The sequence below is a fragment of the Dama dama genome, chromosome 30 (genome assembly GCF_033118175.1).
Source record: "Dama dama isolate Ldn47 chromosome 30, ASM3311817v1, whole genome shotgun sequence".
NCBI lineage: Eukaryota > Metazoa > Chordata > Mammalia > Artiodactyla > Cervidae > Dama > Dama dama.
Window position 1 is genome coordinate 71,203,388 of NC_083710.1, and position 20,936 is coordinate 71,224,323.

General features: G+C 37.8%; 1 protein-coding gene across 1 annotated transcript in view; it reads left to right on the plus strand.

Moving 5' to 3' along the window:
• LOC133049356 (ATP-binding cassette sub-family C member 4-like) overlaps window positions 1-17,213 on the plus strand; it is a 335,592-nt gene extending 318,379 nt beyond the window's left edge. Inside the window, exons 27-31 of the mRNA XM_061133334.1 lie at window positions 581-670; window positions 10,484-10,656; window positions 11,246-11,351; window positions 16,400-16,534; window positions 17,094-17,213. Coding sequence (XP_060989317.1) covers window positions 581-670; window positions 10,484-10,656; window positions 11,246-11,351; window positions 16,400-16,534; window positions 17,094-17,213 — 624 coding nt within the window. The remainder of the gene's footprint in view (window positions 1-580; window positions 671-10,483; window positions 10,657-11,245; window positions 11,352-16,399; window positions 16,535-17,093) is intronic.
• Window positions 17,214-20,936: the final 3,723 nt, after the last annotated feature.

Genomic DNA, 20,936 nt, shown 5'->3' on the forward strand with positions numbered 1-20,936 from the left:
CAAAGCTATGATTTTTCCAGTAGTTATGTATGGATGCGAAAGTTGGAATATAAAGAAAGCTGAACACAAAAGAAATTATGCTTTTGAACTGTGGTGTTGAAGAAGACTCTTGAGAGTCCCTTGGACTGCAAGGAGATCCACCCAGTCCATCCTAAAGGAAATCAGTCCTGAGTAATCATTGGAAGGACTGATGCTGAGGCTGAAAGTCCAATACTTTGGCCACCTGGTGTGAAGAACTGACTCAATTGAAAAGACCCCGATGCTGGGAAAGATTGAAGGCGGGAAGAGAAGGGGACAACAGAGGGTGAGATAGTTGGATGGCATCACTGACTTGATGGACATGAGTTTGAGCAAGCTACAGGAGCTGGTGAAGGACAGGGAAGCCTGGTGTGCTGCAGTCCATGGGGTCAAAAGAATTGGACATGACTGAGTGATTGAACTGAACGAACTGATTTGCAACCTTATTATTAATGATTGTGATAAACTTTTTTTTTTTTTGTATTTTAAATCTGTTCTCTAAAAATTAGAATTAAATGAAAAGAGACTGCAATAATAACATTCCCTATTTTGTTGTATTTAGGATCCTATTGTATTCACTGGAACAATGAGGATAAATCTGGATCCCTTTAATAAGCATACAGATGAGGAACTGTGGAATGTCTTAGAAGAGGTAATTTATTAAATATGATAAACTTAGCATCAATATCTACTGTGCATGTACATTTAATAGCATTGTAGGTAATTAAGTGAGCTTAGCAATTTAATTGACTTCATTTACCTCCTAGGGGAACATTGATGGCATGGATGTACTTAAAATGTATGTATGATGAAATGAGTGAATATGAAAAACAACAGTATAACACATCATGTTTCCATTTTATCTTTTCCCCTAGAACCCAAAGCAACTAGATATATTACCTTTTTGCCCTTAGTAGAACACTAAACTAGAAGGTAAAATTATGTGTCCAAATTCTACTAGTGACCTAGTGAATTAATTACCTTAATTTGCAACATTCATTTTATTCCTTTGATCTTAGGAAGTATCTACTATGTGGAGATATCAGTTGTTTTTCATTATTAACAGAAAGATAAATGAGATCATGCCAGTAACATGGTGTGAAATTTCATAAGAAAGAGTTTATTAAAGGTATATTTTACATTTGAAAAGTGATAATTATTTATTAGAAGTTGCATCGTTCAATGCTGCAGAGCATATGCTGGTAACAGAACTCTGGAGCTTTATTTGAGTCTTTGTACTAAGTTCATTTCTAGAGGATTTTCTGTTATTTGTGTCATGTTTCTCTTTGGCCCACTACTTTGAACCTCCTCAGTCTTGCATGACAAGGATTTTGACTGTTAAGATGCTCTTGTTTTTTTTTTAATGTTAATATTAATTTTTTTGTGCATTTTCCCTAGTTTTGCAAATTGATTCTAAGGTAGTGATGGCAGAAACTCTACCTAGACTTCGAAATAATAGGCAGACTTCTAGGCTCTCATAGAAAATACCTAGCCAGGTATTTTGCCTTGAAAAAGTATGTGTTGCACAAATAGGCACTGAGTATTTACTTGCTCTCATTTTAGAGAATTGTATCTTATTTCTTAAATTTTTTTTTTTTTTTGGTCAAAAATACCAGAAAGCAATTGCTCACATTGTTGTTTTGAATCAGTGTTTTTATCTTTTGGTATCACTCTTCCAGGGATAGCACTGAGATGTGTAATTCATAGAGGGCCTTTGACTATGAGTTGGCAGATTTGGAGGTCAGACAATTTCTTGCAAGTAATTCTGGTTTCTGAAGGTTGTCAGCACTGAGTCTTTACACATCCACCCTGCTTTCCAGCAATTGTGGGAATTTTATTTTCCTAAATCAGGCTGGTTACCTCACTTTTTTCCTGCTTGGAAAACAGTGGGCCTCTGATTTCATCTAAGTTTGTAAGTCTTTCTACAGTGAAATTCTAGAGGAAAAGAGGTGGTGAGAGCTGTAAACCACTGAGTGTAAATAAAGGTAGGATGATACACTGCTCTCGAGGCCGTAGGATGCATTTACTGGTGAAATTGGGACACATTTTAAACTGGAAGCCGTGGTATTTTCCTATTTATTTCTGAGCTTGAGATCTCTCTTCAGAGACTCTCAGAATGAAAAATTACTTTAAAATTTTAGAAAACATTATTCCATGGACAGAAAAGAAATGTTAGTTGGAGACAAATCCTGATTAAAAACTCTCTTAGAACTTGGCCCTAACTTGTTAATTCACCTGAAGGAGCTACAGTTAAAATAAAATTTAGTAGCCTCTCAATTCTAAAGATCTACATTTATTCAGACTACATTTGGAACTTTCCATAAATATAAATAAATATGAGTTTATGTCACAAAGTGAAGAGTGTGGTTTCCATGTATTGCTTCTGAAACTAACCCTATTACTTTAGTGATAAATCTTAAAGTGAGAAATCATCCCATCATTGTGTTCCTTTGGGAATTATTTCTTTACGTCCTTTGTATATATTGTTTACCAATCTTCACTGAAAAACATATAAATCTCATAAAGAAGTAATTCCTAGAGGAATACCATGATGGGATGATTTCTCAGTCAAAACAATGAGGTCAGTTTTTAGGTGGATTAGAAACCCCAGTCACTGGTTTATAAATAAAGCAAAGTGAAATTGTCAATCAAAACTAATAGAGTTGACCTGGGCGTAAGAGGGCACTCATTTTACTCTTTAAGAACTTTAACTAAAAGGAAAAGATGCTTTTTAAATTTTTTTAAAGTCCTCTATTTCTGCCTCCTCATTCTCTTTTGTCAGAGATGGACATCCATAAGGGAGATAGCCCTATGGATGCTGTCCCTCTCATATTGGTTATTTTTCAAAATATGTTAAAAGTATGTTTTTCATTTTCTGAAAAATAGCCAACTTACTGTAAACTGAAGAGTGTTCATTAGAAGTTAGTGCCAATTAGAGCACCTAAAAAAACAACAGCAGCTCTACAAATATATCGAGTAGTGCTTAAAGATGAAGCACTTTATCACTCAAAGGTTGAAAGAGCACAGTAGATAATACTCTGAAAATGAATCAGCAGTGTGTTGCTCCCACTTAAAAAACCAAACACTCTGTATAATGGGCTCCATATGCAAAACAGAAAAAGAGACACAGATGTACAGAACAGACTTTTGGACTCTGTGGGAGAAGGCGAGGGTGGGATGTTTTGAGAGAACAGCATCGAAACATGTATATTGTCTATAGTGAAACAGATCACCAGCCCAGGTTGGATGCATGAGACAAGTGCTCGGACCTGGTGCACTGGGAAGACCCAGAGGAATCGGGTGGAGAGGGAGGTGGGAGGGAGGATCGGGATGGGGAATACATGTAAGTCCATGGCTGATTCATGTCAATGTATGACAAAACCCACTACAATATTGTAAAGTAATTAGCCTCCAACTAATAAAAATAAATGAAAACAAACAAACAAACAGCTTTGATCCAGGAGTTTACAATTGAGAATATAGTATGTCATGTCAAAACTGCAGAAAACATTCAGTTATGTGAACCGTTGATAGCATCTCTGTTAAAATACACGTATGTCTCATCACACAGGAAGCCAAGATACAGAAATCTGGGCATCAGCAACCTGTGCACGTGGTTCAGTCCTTGCTATGGCGACAGGTCACAAGCCCATTTCCCAGGGCCTTGTATTTAGGTGAACAAGCTCCCCCTTTACTTCATTTACTTCTGGCTCTGCTCTGGTAATAGCTCTTCCCCATTTGTTGATTGCATTTCACTGTCTCTTTCCAGCCCACACCAGCCTTTCATTTTGAAAAGTAAGGAGGTTTCACAAAATGTGGAAACCATCTTACATCTGTGTTAACCTTCTGTGAGGGACATTGGCACCTGGTTGAGAAAGATGGTATATTTAGTAGGTTATTTGAAAGTGTTTATGATGATAGAGAGCTTTCCTGGTGGCTCAGAGGTTAAAGCGTCTGCCTGCAATGCGGGAGACCTGGGTTCGATCCCTGGGTCGGGAAGATCCCCTGGAGAAGGAACTGGCAACCCATTCCAGTATTCTTGCCTGGAGAATCTCATGGACGGAGAAGCCTGGTGGGCTACAGTCCACAGGGTCGCAAAGAGTCTGACAGGACTGAGCGACTTCACTTTCACTTTCATGATGATAGAACTGAGGTGTCTTATAAGTTCAGCTTTTTATTTTCAGTTTCACTATAGCTTATTATTTTCCCAAGCTCAAAAATGATCTGAACTATTCTATACAAGATATGTAATTTCAAATGGTGTTATTTTCTCTGTTTTTCTTAAATTACCAACTTAAAAAAAAAGATTTCCATAGTTTAAAGTTAGATATTATGATATCTTGGGGCCAGTTAATTGTTGTTATAAGGAATATATTTCTTTTACAATAATATTTAATGAGAAAATAGTATTATATAAAATTATCTATGGATTTATTTCCTATCTTATAGAAACAGATTATGTCACAAGATAAGATGCACTTGTTGCTTCATTCATACTTCCAACAAATGTATATTGAGACTTTTTTGGATAGGCAGTATTGCAGGTTCTGGGGCTATCACAATTACAAAAAGAGACAAAGCCTCTATCCTTTTGGAGTTTATCTTCTTATAAAGAAGGTAAAAAGCAAACCACCAATGTGTGTAATAAAATCTCAGTATTGAAACATGCAGGGAGAAGAATAAAGTGAGAACATGAAGAGAGGATAGCTGACAGCATTATTAACAACAGGCAATATCTGTTGATCTCTTCATATCAACCTCTGTTGTAGATTCTACACATACTGACTCACACTATACTCTAACAATGTTAGGAGGAAGACACTCCATTACAATATTATAGTCTTATTTAGAGTTTAGGAAGCTAAGATAGATTAAGCTCAGGAAATTGCCCACTTGGCAGACCAGGCAGGACTTATGCCTAGGCTGTCTAGGTTCAAGGTCCCAATTTTCTGTTTTAAAACTTTCAAATCACAGAAACATGAAAGGAATGGTATGATGAACACATATATAACTTTACCAAAATTCACCCATTATTGATATTTTTTCTGTATTTGTTTTCTCTCTTCTATCATCTATATTTTGCTGAACTGTTTGAAAGTAAGTTGCAGAAATTTTTTTTAAAGTTGCAACTCATCCTAAATGCGTAAACATACACTTTTAAAAAACAAGAACATTCTCCTACATAACATTATACTAATATCTCACTCAATAAATTTAATAGTAATATTACACTATTGGGCTTCCCTGATAGCTCAGTTGGTAAAGAATCTACCTGTAATGCAGGAGACCCCAGTTGGATTCCTAGGTCTGGAAGATTCACTGGAGAAGGGATAGGCTACCCACTCCAGTATTCTTGGGCTTCCCTTGTGGCTCAGCTGGTAAAGAACCCACCTGCAATGCAGGAGACCTGGGTTTGATCCCTGAGTTGGGAAGATCCCCTGGAGAAGTGGGTAACTCCAGTATTCTGGCCTGGAGAATTCCATGGACTGTAGTCCATGGGGTCTCAAAGAGTTGAATATGACTGAGCGATTTTCACTTCACTTCACTGCATTACACTATTATCTAATATGTTTTCAGAGTATCCAGTTGTAACTCCTAGTTATTGCCTACTGTCTCTTTTTTCCATTCAAATAATTATAACTTGATTATATGATTACACTACAAAAGGTCTTCATATTTATAGCATTGTCATAACCGTCCCTGATCCATAAATGAAGTTAGAGTCTCAGAAAACCATGTGTTCTGGAAAAATTTTGACCTCACAACAGCTTATTCCTTGTCAGGCATATGTAGACAACTTGAAGGAAAGTAAAAAAACAGATTAGTGATGAGATATCACCTGAGTCACCAGTGGGTTTGAGGTTATTTTTCATAGTCATGATGCATTTACAAGGATTACCAAAGTCACCTCAGAAGGAAAAGTGAGAAAGTCTTGCCAGTGTTATACTCTTGATCAGTCCCATCACTTGAATTTAGATTTGTGGAATATGTTTCATAGAATATTCAGTAAGGCCTCTTCCTTATAACGAGGTGGCGGGGATGGGGGTGATTAAGCTGACTTCCATTTTATAATTTTCATTGCAGCCACTTGCCTCATAATCCACATCTTATCCTTCAGATTTTGCATATCTTTCATGCCATCACTAAATACTAATACCATATTTAATCCTTACTCAGAATTCCCATTTCTATGGATTAGACTTTCATAAGGAACACAATTCAGGATAACATTCATGGAAGTACTCCAGCATTTAGGATACCATGAAAACACTGCCCACTCACCCTGGTGTTTTGTAATTTGCCTTTGTAATTCTGTGTACCTGCTAATTGGCCATCACTCATCAATCTTTAATTTTTTAATTTGAAGTGTATTTACTCTCTGTTCTTTAATTTCAAGCACAGTCTGAATTTTGTTGTTAATCTATAATATTTCTCCAAAACAAAACAACTCAATATAGTTTCAGATTATCTTTGGCAGTTAAAAAGTTGATTTTTTTAATCTTACAATTTTGATTATATGAGGATAGATTAATACAAATACCACCTATACCCATAGTCTGGGGAAAGTAACTTCTTGTGTTGTGGTCTGTTTATCCTGAGTTTTCACTGAAAAACATTTATGAAATTCTTCAGAGAAGACATACAGATGGCCAACAGACACATGAAAAGATGCTCAGCATTATTAATTATTAAAGAAATGCAAATAAAAACCACAATGAGGTACAAACTCATACTAGTCAGAATGGCTATCATCAAAAAGTCTATAAATAACAAATGCTAGAGAAGATATGGGAAAAAAGGAATTCCAACACACTGCTGTTGTGTGTGTATGTTCAGTCATGTTCGACTCTTGGCAACCCTATGAACTGTAGCCTGCCAAACTCCTTTGTCCACAGGATTTTCCAGGCAGGAATACTGGAGTGGGTTGTCATTTCCTTCTCCAGAGGATGTTCCTGACCCAGGGATCAAACCCAAATTTTTTTCTTCTCCTGCATTGGCAGCTGGATTTTTTTTTTACCATTGAGCCACTTGGGAAATCCCCAACACAGTGTTGGTGGGAATGTAAATTGGTATGTGGAAAACAGTATGGAGGTTCCCAAAAAAGCTAAAAATAGAGCTACCATATGATCCAGCAATTATACTCCTGGGTATATATCTGGGAAAAATGGAAATACTAATTGGAAAAGAACATGCACCCCAGGGTTCATTGCTGCACTATTTTCAATAGCCAAGATATAGAAGGAACTCAAGTTTCTGTCAACAGACAATTGGTTTAAGAAGATGTGGCAACACACACACACACACACACATATATATATTTTATATGTATATATGTATGTATATTGTGCTATACAGACATAAAAAGGAATGAAATATTGCTATTTGCAGCAACATGGATAGACCTTGAAAATCATCTTAAGTGAAGTCAGAGAAAGATAAATATTATATGTTATCACTTATGTGTGGATTCTAAAAAATAAAACAAATTAATGTATATATAAAAAGAAACAGACTCACAGACATAGAAAAGAAACTTATGGTTATCAAAGGGGAAAGAGAGGGATCAATCAGGAGTATGAAATTCACAGATACAAACTATTATACATAAAATAGAGAAGCAAAAAGGATTTACTGTATAGCACAGGGAACTAGAGTACCTTACAGTAAGGGATTAGATCTGATAAAGTGCCTGAAGAACTATGAATGGAGGTTCATGGCATTTGTACAGGAGGCAGTAATCAAAAGCACCCCCAATAAAAAGAAATGCAAAAAGGCAAAACTGTTGCCTCAGGAGGCCTTACAAATAGCTGAGAAAAGAAGAGATGTGAAAGGCAAAGGAGAAAAGGAAATATATACTCATCTGAATGAAGAGTTCCAAAGAATAACAAGGAGAGATAAGGAAGCCTTCCTAAGTGAAAAATGAAAAGAAATAAAGGAAAACAATAGAATGGGAAAGACTAGAGATCTCTTCAAAAAAATTAGAGATACAAAGGGACCATTTCATCAAAGATGGGCACAATAAAGGACAGAAATGGTATGGACCTAACAGAAGTAGAAGATATTAAGGAAAGGTGGCAAGAATACACAGAAGAACTATACAAAGAAGATCTTAATGACCCAGATAACCAAGATGATGTGAGCCCTCACTTTCAGCCAGACATCCTGGAGTGCGAAGTCAAGTGGGCCTTAGGAAGCATCACTATGAACAAAGGTAGTGGAGGTGATGGAATTCCAGTTGAGCTATTTCAAATCCTAAAAGATGATGCTGTGAAACTGCTGCACTCAATATGCCAACAAATTTGGAAAACTCAGTAGTGGCCACAGGACTGGAAAAGGTCAGTTTTCATTCAAATCCCAAAGAAAGGCAATGCTAAAGAATGTCCAAACTACTGCACAGTTGCACTCATCTTACACACTAGCAAAGTAATGCTCAAAATTCTTCAAGCCAGGCTTCAACAGTAAGTGAACTGTGAACTTCCAGATGTTCAAGCTGGATTTAAAAAGGCAGAGAAACTGGAGATCAAATTGCCAACATCTATAGGCTCATTGAAAAAGCAAGAGAGTTGCAGAAAAATGTCTACCTCTGCCTTATTGACTATGTCAGAGCCTTTCATTGTGTGGATCACAACAAACTGTGGAAAATTCTTAAAGAGATGGGAATACCAGACCACCCAACCTGCCTCCTGAGAAATCTGTATTCAGGTCAAGAAGGAACAGTTAGATCCAGACATGGAACAACGGACTGGTTCCAAATTGGGAAAGGAGTATGTCAAGGTTATATATATTGTCACCCTGCTAATTCACTTATATGCAGAGTACATCATGTGAGATGCTGGGCTGGATGAAGCACAAGTTGGAATCAAGATTGCCAGGAGAAATATCAAGAACCTCAGATATGCACATGACACCATCCTTATGGCAGAAAGCAAAGAAGAACTAAAGCACCTCTTGATGAAAGTGAAAAAGGAGAGTGGAAAAGCTGGCTTAAAACTCAACATGCGAAAAACAAAGATGGAATCTGGTCCCATCACTTCATGACAAATAGATGTGGAAACAATGGAAACAGTGAGAGACTGTTTCTTGGGCTCCAAAATCACTGCAGATGGTGACTGCAGCCATGAAATTAAAAGACACTTGCTCCTTGGAAGAAAAGCTATGACCAACCTATACAGCATATTAAAAAGCAGAGACACTACTTTGCTCACAAAGATCTGTCTAGTCAAAGCTATGGTTTTTCCAGCAGTCATGTATGGATGTGAGAGTTGGACCATAAAGAAAGCTGAGCCCTGAAGAATCGATGTTTTTGTACTGTGGTGTTGGAGAAGACTCTTGAGAGTCCCTTGGACTGCAAGGAGATCAAACCAGTCCATCCTAAAGGAAATCAGTCCTGGATATTCATTGGAAGGACTGATGCTGAATCTGAAACTACAGTACTTTGGCCACATGATATGAAGAACTGACTCATTTGAAAAAACCCTGATGCTGGGAAAGATTGAAGGCAGGAGGAGAAGGAGATGACAGAGGATGAGATGGCTGGGTGGCATCACTGACTTGATGGACATGAGTTTGAGCAGGCTCCAGGAGTTGGTGATTGACACTGATGATGGAAGCCTGGTGCACTGTGGTCTATGGGGTGGCAGAGTCAGACAGGACTGAGCAACTAAACTGAACTGACTGATAGTAAGTTACAGTGGAAAATAACCAGAAGGGAAAAAAAATACACACACACACACACATATGTGTGTGTGTGTGTGTGTGTATATATATATATATATATATATATATATATATATAAACTGATTCACTTTGCTGTATACCTAAAGCTAAAATAATATAGTAAATAAATTACAGTTCAAGAAAAAAACTTTTCAAAATTATAACATTGAAGAAAATGCACTTGACTTGTTCACAATTATGGAATTAAACATGAGAAAGAATCATCACCAAAATAGTTCTAGTTTTACTGATCTATGAGGTACAATTTGCCATTGTTTGAATTTATTGTTTTTTTAGGCATTTGGACCTTGCAAAATGGTGAAGTGCTGATAAGTTTATATATTTAGAGAAACATACTTCCTACAATCCTACAAAATTAAAATGTTTTAAATTTACTTCAGTGTAGTAACTCCTTTGCAAAATCTATTTTTGGGAAATTTGACTCATCCATAGGGTCCTTTTAACTTTTCTATTCAAATCGTACTGAGAGAAATAGCTCAGTTTTTTGAGAGACTTTCTTAACTAATCCTTAAGTAGGTGTGGGGGACAGTGAGACCTTTTTACCCTGAGTTGACTCCACCATCTTCCTCAGTGAACACTCTTTGGAAAGAGCTCTTCCCATCACCTGGCTGTACTTGTAAGATATATAAGAAGTCTTGAGGACATCAAAGCTCTAATGTCTAAGAGGCTTGTCTACTTCAGTAGTTGTTTGTTTAAGAAAATGTCATTCTTCTTTCTATATGCACAGGTACAACTTAAAGAAATCATCGAAGAGCTTCCTGATAAAATGGATACTGAATTAGTAGAATCTGGATCAAACTTAAGTGTTGGGCAAAAACAACTGGTGTGCCTTGCCAGGGCTATTCTCAGGAAAAACCAGATATTGATTATTGATGAAGCCACAGCACATGTGGATCCAAGGTATGGAGCTGAGATTCATGAAACTTGGAATCTGAATTTTAAATATGGTAAATAGGAAATATTTAGTGATGTTGAGAAATGTTTTTTATGCGCTCTATTTGCCCCCAAAGACATCTCCTGATAACATTAATTCCAGAAAACAGAGGAAGAAACCAAAACGTGGTATTAATGTTGTTATGAGGCATCCTGAGAGAGCTAGATTTGTAAATCCAGTTCCTGATAGTTTCAAGCAATTTGATGGGAAGACAACTTTCCATTGTTTTATGAAAAATAGTAAGTTTCAGAGTAGACTTTCCCTTGGATTGGGAAGATTTCCTGGAGCAGGAAATGGCAACCCACTCCAGTATTCTTGCCCGGGAAATCTCATGGACAGAAGAGCCTGGCAGGCTAGAGTCCATGAGGTTGCAAAAGAGTCAGACACAACTTAGCAACTAAACAACAACAAAGACTTTTTATACTTAGTTTTTCAAGAGCAGGATTATGTTTTAAGTATTGATTTTTAAAAACATAAAAATATCATGTGATATTTTTAAGTTTTAAGTCTGCTTTTCCTGTCTTTACTTAACTAAATGCAATTCTTTGATTCCAGCACTGATGAGTTAATACAAAAAAAGATCCGTGAGAAATTTGCACAGTGTACTGTGCTAACCATCGCACACAGGTTGAGCACCATTATTGACAGTGACAGGATAATGGTAAGGCTGTGGGATTCCATTGTTTCCATTTACCTTCAATTTTTAAATTTATTCTTCCTTGTAAAACTTGATTAAAACTTCTAATTAATTAATTAATCAATTCTTATTTTTTCTTTCATCCTTGACAATAACTCAAGTACTTAAGTATACTTTCAGAATGTGCTATTAAATAATACATTCAGTGATTTACTACTTCCATTTAAAAGTTTATTTGAATTGCTGTGTTTTTTTTCCTTATTTTTTTCATTTATTTTTATTAGTTGAAGACTAATTACTTTATAATATTGTAGTGGTTTTTGCCATACACTGACATGAATCAGCCATGAATTGCTGTTTTTTTAAGGTATCCAACCATGAAAATATTTCAAACTCACAATGAGACTTCAGATTTCAGAGTGGTGCAACCAAGTCATTTTTACTGTGTCACAGTTCTTTCAGCATTTTTGTATTCCCCTAATAAAAACAGCATTTCATTAGACTGCCAGGCAGTTGTTAGGTGAATTTGCAAAATTTCCCAGTTGTTGGGACATTCACAATATGTGCTGTCAAAGTGGAGTCACTGAGGAGAAAAGGCCTAATGAGAAAAAGTATTTAAGCAGAAAGGATTTAATAAAGAAAATTTGTTACATAAGAATTGGAGGACTGGAAAAATGAATCACTGGGGTAATAATTTTAGGAAGCAATGACTATGTCCTAGGACAGATCTCCAGACCTAAGGACTCAGAGAAGAAGCCTTATGAGTCAGTGCTGAGACCTCCAAGGGGAGGTCATTGTCTACCTGTTGGTCATATTTGTGAGTGTGCATGATGAGGCTAGTTCTCCATGTGCTAATAGAAACTGAGGTTGTGGTGCAGAAGTAGCAGACAGCAGGGAGACCATTTGCTCTGCTTCCCACCTTCCTCTTCTCTCCAGTGCTCCCTACTGGCAGAACCTCACAAAGGGCCAGCAGGCCAAAGAGCCTCTGAAGTGTGATTTGCAGAGACAACTTCTGCATCACAGATGAAAGTGTGGAAAGAAAGGCAGATGGAGACTGAGTGACTGTAGATGAACAACTAGCAAGTCTCTCTCTCTCTCTCTTTTATTAACAAGTCTCTTATACAATGTATCCAGGCATTGCAGACACAGAAAGCTCCAAACTTTGGTCTCTGGATGTCTGTCTAGTGTCTTTCTTTCAGGTTTGATTGGCTCTTTCTTCCTTAGTAATTTAATATTTCCTTCCTTAGCTTTATCTCCTCCATTTCTTCCTCCCTTCATTTTCTCTCTTTTTCTTTCTATTAACTCTCTCTCTCTTTGTTCTTCCCCTCTGTTGCTTGCTGAGTTTCAATAGATTTTAGGTTGTGGTTTATTAAATGACAAGGAAATCATCCCTCAAAGGAAAAACCTTTGGCAGCAAATAAGCCCAAAAGAAAGTGAAGTATTTTCAGGCTAACCTAGTCTGGGTCAAGGAGCTTATTTCACCCACTGTATAGATACTAGTCATCGCAAGACTCCAGAGTATACAATTGATGCTGATTAGTGATGAAGTAAATAGATAAAGAAGGCCTGCACAATGCATAAGAGGTAGCTGATGGAGTTAACCAGTGATTTTGATGGTCCATACTAAACAGGTAATAATCAGGAATAAATGGTCAGTAATACCTCAGATTCCTTATGTCCAATGATATAATGGAACTTTTGACTTCTTGGACAGTTTCTAGAAAATCACCTCCCACCCTACTCCCCGTGCATTGTCAGGTGGGATGGTCAGTGGGGACACTGAGTAGATATCAGACTGTCAGCACTGAGGCAGTGCCTGTAGCCTCACTCCTTCGAGCTGAACATGCACAGAAGTGAGCTCTGCGGAGGCAGATGACAGGAGTAGGGGATTGCCAACCAAAGGGATGCTCTAGGCTCCAAGCAGTGCAGCTGGTCAAAGGACAAGAACATCTCAGTAGGAAGCAGGCTTCTTCTGCAGAGTTTGTGAGGGACCGGGTGACAATCCAAGGTTGTAGGACAGTGACTCTTAGAATCCAGAGATGTTGTTTAGCATGGAGCATCTTTAGTCACTCATTTTGTATTCTTGAATGCTAATTGGAAAAGTAACCTTTTCCTTCTACTCTTTACCTGTCACTTTGTTAATTCTTCTCTCTCAGCATTGTATTTCCATACTGTTCCCCAAAGCATCCTTCTTCCACAGTAAGTGAATGATGCTGTGAACTTTACCTGTTTCAAGCCCTTTTTGAGGTTTTTCTTTCACCCTTTCCTTGCCCTCCACCTCTCCCTGCGATCACCCCATTGTCATTGAAGGCATCCTGCCAATGAAAATGAATTAAATTATCTTGCATTGGGTCCATTTAAGTTTTATGCCTAGGACAACTAGCTGGAATATCAGCAGATACACAAGCCAGATAAACACATCTTCATTGCACTTATATAACTGACTCAGATAATATAATGTATTTTTCCTAAACCTACTAGAGAGTGACAAGCAATTTGAGGTTGGTATTCATTGGGTTGTAGAGTTGAGGGATTATTAACACACCAAATTGAATTTGTGGTCTAGTTTATAATTCAACTTGAGTTACAGGAAGAGTGGAGATATACCTGGACATTACAGGAGACTTTTAATTTCAAGATTAAAGGGTTTTAAAATAAAAAGTTAAAACTATATATATTTTTTCTGTACACAAGAAAGAAATTTATAGTTGTTTATGTCAATTTGTTCTGAAAATCTAGAATCTTTGATCAAAGCAGTAAATGTAAAGGCTAAGTTGGTAAAATTCTGTTCCTGGCATTTTTCAGTCTGTGTCCCATCTCAGCTCTTATGGCCTGACATGAGTCTGAGCTGCACTAAACTTTTGCTCCTTTTGACTCTCCCTCCTCTCTGACTGTCCTTTTTCTTTCTTTTATTCCAATATTTGAAGTAAATGAGTTTCAATCCTCAACCCTGCTTTGTCCCCCCCTCATTTCCCCTCTCACTCTCTCTTTTGTCCACAGTCGTCAATCTGGGCCATGGGGTCCTCCAGGTCCACATCCCTAATCCTTAGCTATTCCCCATGCCAGCTGGATTCATTCTCTAAACCCCCTGATCTCTTCCTATAGTCTTGACAGATTACACCATTGGGTGGTCACTCGTTCATGCCCTGAATTTAGTTTCCTTTTCATTTCACTTCCAATGAGCAGGTATTAAGTGCCTGTTAACTGTCATGTGCAATGCCAGGGGCCTGAGATGCAACACCAGACAAGGGAGATTGCATACCCTGCACTTAAGGAGATGCCAGTCTCACCTCCAGCCCTCTTGACCTAGGTTATTCCCTGTGTCTGGAAAGACCATGGTCCACCCACCCACTCCCACTTCTGCATGTTCACGTCTATCCATTCTTCAAGGCCCAGTTCATTGCTTGATCTCCTCCTTGAAGCTCATACTCAGAACCTCTGACAGAAGTCACCTTTTCTGTTACTAAACTCCTTTGTGTGTGTGTGTGTGTGTGTGTGTGTGTGTGTGTTTCTCTTGCATTGTACATATTTGAGGATTTCCTTCTCTCTCTCTTCTCAGTACAGGCTCCCTGAAGGCAGGGCCTGTGACTTACTCGTGTTTGGCTCTTCCACAGCATCTAGCATAGTGACAGGAATGCAATTAAATGTGTAATAAATATTTGCTGAATAATTCAGAAATTAATGAAAAATTTTCTTGTGTTCCTCAAATGTGTTTTGCCTATGTGTTACTTAACTCTTTATTAATCCTGAAAACTAAATCAGATTTGTTTTATTTTTGTGTGAATATATAAGAGATACACAGTAAATAATTTAAGCCTGAGTGTAATAAAAATTGCAGTAGAAAGTAGGGGAAATATTTATGCTTATGGGCATATTTGTTTTATTTATATATAAAGCTAGTACAAAGTCTTCAGTTCAGTTCAGTCACTCACTTGTGTCCAACTTTTTGCAACCCCATGAACCACAGCACGCCAGGCCTCCTTGTCCATCACCAACTCCTGGAATTTACCCAAACTCACGTCCATTGAGTTGGTGATGCCATCCAACCATCTCATCCTCTGTCGTCCCCTTCTCCTCCTGCCCTCAATCTTTCCCAGCATCAGGGTGTTTTCAAATGAGTCAGCTATTCACATCAGATGGCCAAAGTATTGGAGTTTCAACTTCAACATCAGGCCTTCCAATGAACACCCAGGGCTGATCTCCTTTAGGATGGACTTGTTGGATTTCCTTGCAGTCCAAGGGACTCTCAAGAGTCTTCTCCAACACCACAGTTCAAAAGCATCAATTCTTCAGTGCTCAGCTTTCTTTATAGTCCAACTTTCACATGCATACGTGACTATTGGAAAAATTGCTTCTTTAGTCTTACTCAAAGAGAAAATTGAATTTCTACATATTTCTTCAGTGCAGAGTGATTATACTAAAGCTGCTTATGTAGCAACTCTTTTTTGTCAGGCTTTCACTCTCAGGATAATAAACTACAACCAAAACCAACTTTAAGAAGCACTTTAACCTCACTGACAAGGGATTCATCCCCAAAGAGATGACATAATCTGGAAGCATTTACTTTTTCCCCAAGTTTTGCTCAGTGTTTTTAAACCAACTTGACAGTTAATTTGCTGTCAGGTCACTGTTGTCTGACTTGTATGATACCAGTGTACTTTTAAGACAAATTGAGTTTGATTGTCTTGAATTAAGAAATTTCCCAGCTCTGAATGTCTGTATAAACAACCCTCAAATCTCACAGTCTGAAAGATAAAATTACTAACTAATTGTAACAACCCCAAATGCCTTTGGCAGAATATAAATTATATAGATTGCTAAGTGCCTGTAATCATAGTCTAAAGCTTTGATTTTCTTCTATTGCTATAACATTATAATAGTAAAACATTGGGTTAGGGCTTGATATACTGGTAAACTAGGGTAATCAAACTATTTAAATACCAGCCAGTCTTACCACCCAAATAAACTCTCTGTATTCTCCCTGTCCTGCCCTTTTCTGAAATATTGTTGGAGTTATAAGAAGTTACCATGAAACATTGTGTACTAACAGGTTTCTTTCTGCTGCTTAACAGGTTTTGGATTCAGGAAGACTGGAAGAATATGATGAGCCATATGTTTTGCTGCAAAATAGAGACAGCCTGTTTTACAAGATGGTGCAACAACTGGGCAAGGCTGAGGCTGCTGCCCTCACTGAAACAGCAAAGCAGGTGAGCCCACTGTGGGAGTTGTAATTAAAATTTATCTCCACAGTTCACTCCTCACAATTTGGTAGCAGGGGTCCAGTAACAAGCTCTCTGTGTCCTTTTCAATCATAAGCCTCCAGAGACAAAGCTTCATGAATGGATCTTAACATGTTGCAGGTGGAAGACAGGTATGCTGGGACTCTGCAGAAGCAGTGGGGATGGGGTCAGGATGTGTGCATGCACGTGCACCTGAGAGAGATTTTGGATTGGACTTGGCACACATTTGGACTCTGGGTTCAGATTCTCACAGAGCACAGAACACCCATTTTACAGACCTTTCACATTCATTCTGATTGGTGCTCAGCACATTTGTGATACAAGTCCTGTCAAAGAATATCCAGGAAATTTGAGAGTAAGGGAAAAAATTTGGAGTGTTTTGATTCTAGGAAAATCTTCCAGGGAAAGGTGTAGGTCTCTTCTGTGTTCTGATCTGTAAATAAAACTCCTACGTGATCCTGTCACTTTCTCTCTAATTCTTTGTTGTTTAGAATTAGGTGCATTTGCCCCCTCATGCTCTCTCTAGCTTACGGAAAATGAAGTTGTCATCAGGACCAATCAAGAACTCACAACACCTTCACACTGTAGTCTGAGTGGTGCTGAAGGTCACAGAGCACTTTCAGAGATGAGGTGTGGGAGGCGCTAAGCACTGTGTGTGGTGTGAGGAAGGCACTCAGTGAGGAACACTCAGGTCACGTGGTTTTGTAATGAAAAATTTGGTCTTGTTTCCAATGCTGAATGAGAATAATGGAGACAAGTTTCAAAGAATAAAGGAAAGAAATTTGTTAATTTTCTAGCAAATGAGTAGGATAGCAGACTAATAGAGAACTATCATCCTGCCTTCTAAGAGATAGCAAGATGTATTTAAAGAAAACTTTTAGGGTGCCTATATGACGGCTGTCACATATAGTTGATTTTTTCTTAGGATAGCTATTTCCATGATGTTATCCCTGGTCATTTTGATCCCCTGGTCCCAGTCAAAATGTTCCTTTTAAAATATTTTTTGCTTTGCTGACTTCATGGCCTTGGGTTTCTGTGGTTAAGACAAGAGGAACAAGCAGAAATGGCAAGAATGCCTGCATTGAGGTCTGGTTTAAGGAACTTAGTCATCGTCATGCAGCTGCCTGTAATTCTTTCTGGAACAAGGTGAGAGTGGGGTTGATGGAAGGATGGAGGGAGGGAATAATGGTCTGGTGCTCTTGCCCCTTGAGAGGCATGGCTTGAGGTGGGATGAAGCTTCTAACTGTGTGTGTTGAGGCTTCCCCATTGAAACTAAATCTCTGATCATTAAATTATAGGTGCATTTTTACTTCTTCATACTTTATACTTCACATTTACCAGATTTTTCACTTGTAAAGAATAAATTTACTTGTGTAATATTTTAAATATCTCTTAAAAACATATTCCAAGTATCTCACAGTATTTCTGTTAGATATAATGTGAAAAATTCTTCAAGAGATGGGAATACCAGACCATCTTACTTACCCCCTTGGAAATTGGTATGCAGGTCAGGAAGCAAGGACAAGAAACAACAGACTGGTTCCAAACTGAGAAAGAAGTACGTCAAGGTTCTATATTGTCACTCTGCTTATTTAACTTATATGAAGAGTACATCATGTGAAATGCTGGGCAGGAAGAAGCACAAGCTAGAATCAAGATTGCCAGGAGAAATATCAATAACCTCAGACACGCAGATGACACCACCCTTATAGCAGAAAGCAAAGAAGAACTAAAGAGCATCTTGATGAAAGTGAAAGAGGAGAGTGAAAAAGCTGGCTTAAAACTCAAATTCATAAAACTAAGATCATGGTATCTGGTCCCATCACTTCATGACAAATAGATGAGGAAACAGTGGAAACAGTAAGAGACTTTATTTTCTTGGGCTACAAAATCACTGCAGTTGGTGACTGCAGCCATGAAATTAAAAGATGTTTGCTCCTTGGAAGAAAAGCTATGACAAACCTAGACAACAAATTAAAAGGCAGAGACATGACTTTGCTGACAAAGATCTATCTAGTCAAAGCATGGTTTTTCCAGTAGTCATGTATGGATATGAGAGTTGGACTACAATGAAAGCTGAGCACCAAAGAATTGAGCCTTAAAAGAAAAATTATTTATTCATTTTACTTTACAACATTGTATTGGTTTTGCCATACATTGACTTGAATCCGCCATGGGGGTACATGTGTTCCCCATCCTGAACCCCACTTCCAACTCCCTCCCCATCCCATCCCTCTGGGTCATCCCAGTGCACCAGCCCCAAGCATCCTGTATCATGCATTGAACCTGGGCTGGCGATTCATTTCACATATGATAATTTACATGTTTCAATGCCATTCTCCCATATCATCCCGCCCTCGCCCTCTCCCACAGAGTCCAAAAGACTGTTCAATACATCTGTGTCTCTCTTCTTGTCTTGCATACAGGGTTATCATTACCATTTTCTAATTTCCATATATATATGCATTAGTATACTGTATTAGTGTTTTTCTTTCTGGCTTAATTTACCCTGTAAAATAGGCTCCAGTTTCTTCCACCTCATTAGAACTGATTCAAATGTATTCTTTTAAGTAGCTGAGTAATATTCCATTGTGTATATGTACCACAGCTTTCTTATCCATTCATCTGCTGATGGGCATCTAGGTTGCTTCCATGTCCTGGCTATTATAAACAGTGCTGCGATGAACAATGGGGTACACATGTCTCTTTCAATTCTGGTTTCCTCCATGTGTATGCCCAGCAGTGGGATTGCTGGGTCATATGGCAGTTCTATTTCCAGTTTTGTAATGAATCTCCACACTGTTCTCCATAGTGGCTATACTAGTTTGCATTCCCACCAACAGTGTAAGAGGGTTCCGTTTTCTCCACACCCTCTCCAGCATTTATTACTTGTAGACTTTTGGATAGCAGCTGTTCTGACTGGCATGACATGGTACCTCACTGTGGTTTTGATTTGCATTTCTCTGATAATGAGTGATGTTAAGCATCTTTTCATGTGTTTGTTAGTCATCTGTATGTCTTCTTTGGAGAAATGTCTGTTTAGTTCTTTGGCTTACTTTTTGATTGAGTCTTTTATTTTTCTGGAATTGAGCTGAGAAGCTGCTTGTATATTTTTGAGATTAATTCTTTGTCCGTTGCTTCATTTGCTATTATATTCTCCCATTCTGAAGGTTGTCTTTTCACTTTGCTCATAGTTTCCTTTGTTGTGCAGAAGCTTTTAATTTTAATTAGGTCCCCCCCCTTTTGTTTGCTTTTATTTTAAATATTCTGGGAGGTGGGTCATAGAGGATCCTGCTGTGGTTGATGTTGGTGAGTGTTTTGCCTATGTTTTTCTCTAGGAGTTTTATAATTTCTCATCTAACATTTAGATCTTTAGTCCATTTTGAGTTTATTTTTGTGTATGGTGTTAGAATGTGTTCTAGTTTCACTCTTTCACAAGTGGTTGACCACTTTTCACAGCACAACTTGTTGAAGAGTTTGTCTTTTCTCCATTGTATATTTTTGCCTCTTTTGTCAAAGATAAGGTGTTCACAGGTGCATGGATTTATCTCTGGGCTTTCTATTTTGTTCCATTGATCTATATTTCTGTCTTTGTGCCAGTACCACACTGTCTTGATGACTGTGGCTTTGTGGTAGAGACTGAAGTCAGGCAGGTTGATTCCTCCAGTTCCATTCTTCTTTCTCAAGATTGCTTTGGCTATTCACGGTTTTTTGTATTTCCATACAAATTGTGAAATTATTTGTTCTATTTCTCTGAAAAATACCATTGGTAGCTTGATAGGGCTTGTGTTGAATCTATAGATTGCTTTGGATAGTATCCTCATTTTCACTATATTGATTCTTCCGATCCATGAACATAGTATATTTCTCCATCTATTTGTTTCCTCTTTGATTTCTTTCATCAGTGTTTTATAGTTTTCTATATATATGTATTTTGTTTCTTTAGGTAGATTTATTCCTAAGTATATTATTCTCTTCGTTGCAATGGTGAATGGAATTGTTTCCTTTATTTCTCTTTCTATTTCCTCATTGTTACTGTATAGGAATGCAAGTGATTTCTGTGTGTTGATTTTATATCCTGCAACTTTACTACATTCATTGATTAACTCTTGTAATTTTCTGGTGGAGTCTTTAGGGTTTTCAATGTAGAGGATCATGTCATCTGCAAACAGTGAGAGTTTTACTTCTTGTTTTCCAATCTGGATTCCTTTTATTTCTTTTTCTGCTCTGATTGCTGTGGCCAAAACTTCCAAAACTATGTTGAATAGTAGTGGTGAGAGTGGGCACTGTTGTCTTTTGCCTGCCTTTAGGGGAAATGCTTTCAATTTTTCACCATTGAAGATAATCTTTGCTGTGGGTTTGTCACATA